At 30.6% G+C, this 5,907-nt stretch overlaps 1 protein-coding gene across 1 annotated transcript; it reads right to left on the reverse strand.

The window, feature by feature from the left end:
- Positions 1 to 3,087, reverse strand: LOC108827054 (uncharacterized). The gene is made up of 13 exons (XM_018600404.2): positions 2,554 to 3,087; positions 2,344 to 2,456; positions 2,203 to 2,259; positions 2,018 to 2,113; positions 1,866 to 1,936; positions 1,625 to 1,667; positions 1,458 to 1,538; positions 1,289 to 1,348; positions 1,133 to 1,183; positions 961 to 1,058; positions 818 to 866; positions 673 to 717; positions 1 to 589 (listed from the first exon to the last, which is right to left on the reverse strand). Exons 1-13 carry the CDS (start codon positions 2,927 to 2,929, stop codon positions 152 to 154), a joined length of 1,578 nt encoding a protein of 525 aa, XP_018455906.1. The 5' UTR covers positions 2,930 to 3,087; the 3' UTR covers positions 1 to 151.
- Positions 3,088 to 5,907: the final 2,820 nt, after the last annotated feature.

Below are 5,907 nucleotides of genomic sequence, written 5' to 3' on the forward strand. Positions count from 1 at the left end.
TTAATGTTTCTAAAGATAAATATGTAATATTTAAACTTTAGTAACTAAATTATTCAATAGTATCATATGTTAATTCGTTACAACAGTATTAGATATGTTTTTACCAAATTATAATTCACACACTAAGCTGACGCTAGCTGCCAAGGTTTTTTCACCATCGGCTTGTTTCATGCTTCAACTTATTCTTCCGACGTCTTTTCTTTGAACTCGTTTCTGTTTCCTCTTCGTCAACCATCTTCCTCTTTCCCTTATTCTTCTTCTTTCGAGAAGACTCTTTACTTTTCTTACCAGGAGTGTCTACCACTGGAGTAGTATCCCCTCTTGGGAACGAGCCTTCTTCGTCTTCTTCTAGTTGCCAATTGCAGAACAGTCCTCCATTGCTTTTGCCGTTAGCTGACATTGGCAATGGCTCCCCAGCTCCGGGGAGCAAGCTGTTGAAAGTGACATCCCCGTTTTTACCACCTTTGCGCTCTAACAGAATCCTGTCTGGTCTGATTATTGTGCCGAGGATGCTTCGGTTCGGTCCTAAGGCTAGAATAGCTTTCGTGTTTGTCAATGTAGACAAAGCCATTGAAAATGCTGATCGAATCTGTAAAAACAACCAGTCTTTATTGAGCACATTGATAAAAGTATATGCTTTTATAAACAATAAAATAGAGAAGTGGACAGAACCTGAAAGTAGTTGAATGAGTTCTTGCCAATGTCATTCTCTGGTGTCTGATTACCCAAGAAAAATAAAAAAAAAGACCTAAGTCAATATTTTGTCTGTTACATTCTAAGGCTTGTGTTTATCCAAAACCAAAGCTCGATAGCTGACCTGTGGATCCTCGATAGAGATGAGCCCTGGTCGGGCTGTGTTTAGAAAACTGGAGAAAAGAAAAAAAAGAAGAAGAGAAAGATGAAAAAACCCTTCCAAAGACACAAAAGGTAGAATCAAGTAACGTTGGTTTAGTTAGTTACCCTTTGTTGTACTTTGAAAAGAAAGAGCCACCCTTCTTGCAAGATACACCGACATCTGCCGTGTTTAGTTTTCGCCCGTAAAAGTCAAAGAATTTAACCTACAATTAGGAAAGATTTCAGGCAAAGCCAAGTACAATCAAAAGCTTTTCATGTGGTAACGACAGAAACATACCAACAGAACTCCCAAGTTATGCTCAGGTGGGCTTCGACCATCTTTGAGGTACTGTTTCAGAAAAGAAAAAAAAACAAAAGATAATATTCTAAATCCAATTTAGAGATGTGTTTCATTTCTGGAGTGAATGTGAAATTCATGTAAATCACTTTTTACCTTGAGAAATGCAATGAGCATTGCTAGAAGTGCGTATGAACCAATTCCACCACTGTACACCTGAACAAAAAAACATTAAAAGACAATTTATTAAATACTTTGGGACAAATGAAGATGGATGATGATAAAATATATATACTGACGAAAAAGAAGACTATATTTCCAAGACCTCATTGAGTTCTCTCTGCTGTAGAAATACTTTTAGAATTAGACATAATGGTCGTACAGGAGGCATCTTTAATACAGCATCCTGACAAAAAAAAAAATAATAATCATAAATTCACAACAAGACTAGATCCATCGGTGGATTAGAAACATACTAATATCATCACAAACCTGTATAAACTCAGCTGCCTTTGGTCCATTCTCCATATCAAAACTGCGAAGCCAAATGCCAAACCTTAATAATTCATACTAACTATCACACACAGTCAATTTGTTTAACTACAGAAGCTTTCTTTATCAAGCATGAATCTTGAAGCTTTTGTTGAGGATATATTCAATCGGGCTAAATATTCAGATTGTCAGAGCAGACCAGTTCTGAAAGGGAAGCTAGCTAGTAGGTAAAAATAAAAACCTTAGATCAAATGAAATATTGCTTTTCTTCTCGACAAACTTGATAATTGGTACACGAGCCCAAGCAATCACCTACACAAATCACAGAGCTAATTATGTATGAGACACACACGGTGGTCTCTCTGAGATTAATAGCATGTTAGTCGAAGATACCTTAATGTTCTTTGAAATCCCCCTTTGCGATAACGCTCTGGAGAGTGCTTTTAAACCTAGTTGAGGATTTGTGATTCCTGATTCCAGAATCACCACCTTTGTATATACAGCCAAAATTAAAAAAAAAAATGAGTTAGAAACCTATTTATCTGGTCGATGAAATATACAGAAAACAAAACACTTACATCGATATCACTTGTTGGAAGATAAAGCCCTGTCCTGTATGATCCGAAAACTTCTACCTAAAACAGAGCAAACAGAGTAAGTTTCGAACTAAAACGATACTCAAGAGAGAAAGCTTGATGCTTTTCAAGAAAAGGATGTACCTTGCAACTCGGCCAGATATACTGAATCACACTTCTCACACTATCCATCGCTTCATCACGCTGTGCTTTCTCCTCTCGAGTTGGTAACAGAAACTCGCAGAAGTCTACTATCTCTGACAACATCAAAGACCCAATACAGAGAAAGCTTTCAATACCAAAAAGAGATAAAAACAAAAAAATCTCAATTTTATTTTATTTTCGCGACATTACCTTTATGTAACTGAAGCATTGGGATCTTGGAACAGCTGTTCTCGTTAAACCAGTTAGTAGTCTCTAACCTCGGTTCTTCATCCTCAGCATCTTCTTTGTCTTTCTTCCTCTTTCTGCTCTTCTTTGATGTCACGACCACCGGAGTTACAAACCCGACGTCGTTCTCGTTCGTCTCTGCATCGACGTCAAGTGAGAAGAAGTCGACCGTGTCTGATTCCACCGGCGCTGTATCGACGGTTGAGTCAGAGATCTCGTTGCGGAAAACAGAGTAGTTGTGAGAATCGTCGTGCGCTGATGGAGAGTGATTGGCATCAAGTGGAGGAAGAGCATCGTATAATACGAAAGCTGGAGCTTCCTTCTTAGCTTCAGTCTCCATTGGAGATTTGATGGAAGCTGCTGAGTCTGAGGTTTAGGTCTTCGACGCCGCCGTGGAGGATACAGAACCGAAACAAAAATGTCCGAAGAGAAGAAGGAATATTTAATTTAATTTGGGGAAAATAAATAAAAAGATTTATGCATGAAAACCCTCTTCCAAACTTGCATAATGAGGAATTTTTGGACTTGTGACCTTTTTCATATATAAAACTACTAGGTGATTTTTCCACGGATATAAATATTTATAAAATAAATATATTATAATAAATGATTGCTATATACTTTTATTTTAAATTAATTTATACTTTCTCTGTATCACTATAAGTGATGTTTAAGGTTTTAGTACATAGATTAAGAAAATATTAACTTTTATAAAATTTACATTTGTTATATACAAATATCGCTAATGAGAATAATTCAACCAATAAAAAAAAGATAGCATTTTGTAATTGATCACACAATTCAAATGCTATTAAATTCTACATAGAATAGTGAGAATATCAATTATTTTGGAACAAAAGAAAATTATTTAAACACCACTTAATGTGATACAGAAGGAGTAACTTTTATGCATAATTTATATTTATAATATTACAAAACTTTAGTTAGACATATAGTTTTAGATATGTTATATCTAGTCGATTAAATTATCATCTAGATATATTGGATTACATTTATTTCTCTCAATTCAATTATATATTTTTATTCTAAATATATTAAAATTTTGATTAATTTTCTTATTTGCATTTAGGTTGATTAGTCGAGTCACTCATATTGTGAGTATATTGAGTTATATATATTCTTTCAAATTGAAACTGAAATATAATTATTTTTATTTTTTATGGTTTACGTGGTCGGACTAATAAAATTAAGTATACATGCTCTGTTTAGAAAAAATACAATTGATAATTAATATATAATATATAAATATAATTAATTTAAATCAAATTAATTTTATTTATCTTTTAATGTGCATGTATGATCATAATATTTATGAAATTATATGTTCATATATATATATATATATATATATATATATTAGAAAATAAAACGATGATCAATAGGAATTTACATACATAAGTAACTGATACATTTTTGAAAAAGTTCATGAACACATATCAATATTTAAAATACTTAAAATATTTTATAAATTCTAAATAATTAGATTTATTGAAAGGTAAACTAAAATTTGTTTTAATAATCTAAAAATGAGAATTCATATTTACTTTGGTATTTTGATAATGGTTATATTAAACCCCACAAACATAAAACATAAAATTTAAAAGCAAATTTAATATTAGGAAAACATATAATTTTAATAATGAAAAATATAATATGTCTACCTCATTAAATTATATAGTGTTATGTTATTTAAAATATTTATATTTATTTGATCAAAAGATGTTTATCGTTAAAATGATAGTTTTTCATATCTCTTAAAATAATCAGGAAAAATTGTGATTGAATTTAGAAATAATATTATATAAGTAAAATATTATTTATAGATATTTTTTGCTGTAATTGAAAGATATTATAGTCAACGGAATATATGAAAAATAAATAAATATTTCAATAATACTAACTTTAAACTATTTTTAGTCAATTAAACATATATCAGTTTATGTTACTTAATTATTTTATGTAATCATCTAAGAAATTAGATAGATATATCAAAATATTTCTATTACTTTGAAAAAATATATTCTGTATTCTTAAAATTATGTTTTAAAATAAATAATATTTCTTTTTCTAATATCAAGATTATCTTTCTGAAATTAGTTTTTATGAATTTACATTTTATACAGATATATATTTTTTTCATATAAGAAAAATAGATATAAATCAAGTATTTTATTACTTCAAAAGTATATTTTATGTTATTTAGAAATATTTTTTAAATAGAATATTCATATCTTGTTAAATTTTCTTTTTAATGAAATCATATTATATATACATATATTTTTGTTTTTAAATTCGATTTTTGAAATTTATAATTTTTTCCTTTTTAATATATATGTTATATGGAAAATTTTAAAAAGGAAACTAAATAAAAAACAATAATGGTATTTAAATGTAAAATTTTTAATTCATTAAAGGTATCAATGTAATCAATCACCGTAAGAGTTAACGTGAGCGCGATACGTAGGAAACTAACTTCTCAAATAATATTATAGAGATTTTGGATTTCTTAATAGAATGGTTAAAGTCCGATTTTAATAAAATTTTAACGTTTCTACAATATTTTATAGTTATCAACATTTGACGCACAATTCTTTTTTATTTTACCATTATATGTTTTTTTAGTATCCAAATTTGTTTTTGACATATATGTTTTCTTTTACATTTACTTTTACTTTGTTTCATATTTTTTTTGCTTTTAATTTTCTTATATTTTTCTAAATTGTATATATAACTCTTTTGTTGATTTTATATTAAATAGTAATGCCGTTCGTGGGATGCGATCGATGACGTTTAAGACAAAACACAAATAAAGTAGAAAATTCGTACCCGGTAAGTCCATGGATCGAAGTCGTAAACCTTGACGTCTCCAATAGCTTCTACAAGTCCTAGTTGTCCAGTGAGTCGGTTTAATAGGTAGTGTTCGATAAGTTCATCATCCGTCGGACGAACATTAAAAACCTTGTAAAAAGTCCGATCAAATCCACTGAATTGTAAAAGATAGATGAAAATAGTATTTAAACTAAAAGTAACTAAATATATACGCATTAGTCATATAATAATACGAATCGGTTAGTTAAACCAGGTAGGTGTCCCAATCTTCATTTGTATTTACATTACCTTCCCAATACGAGTCGGAGTAGCCATCTTCATTAGCAATCTGCAGTGATTCTGCCGGGCGCTCACTTGTAGATTCTCTTGCAATCTGTAGTGATTCCGCCGTGCGCTCACTTGTAGATTCTCCTGCAATCTGCAATGAGTCCGCCGGACCTGTGTATTCTACCTTGCAGACCATGTGAC

Source organism: Raphanus sativus, chromosome 2 (genome assembly GCF_000801105.2).
Source record: "Raphanus sativus cultivar WK10039 chromosome 2, ASM80110v3, whole genome shotgun sequence".
Taxonomy (NCBI): Eukaryota; Viridiplantae; Streptophyta; class Magnoliopsida; order Brassicales; family Brassicaceae; genus Raphanus; species Raphanus sativus.

Coding starts and splice junctions, on each gene's coding strand:
- LOC108827054 (XM_018600404.2), bottom strand. CDS start 2,929: ATGGAGACTGAAGCTAAGAAGGAAGCTCCAGCTTTCGTATTATACGAT. Junction 2,260..2,343: donor ATATCTGGCCGAGTTGCAAG/GTACATCCTTTT, acceptor GCTCTGTTTTAG/GTAGAAGTTTTCGGATCATA. Junction 1,668..1,865: donor AATATTTCATTTGATCTAAG/GTTTTTATTTTT, acceptor TTGGCTTCGCAG/TTTTGATATGGAGAATGGAC.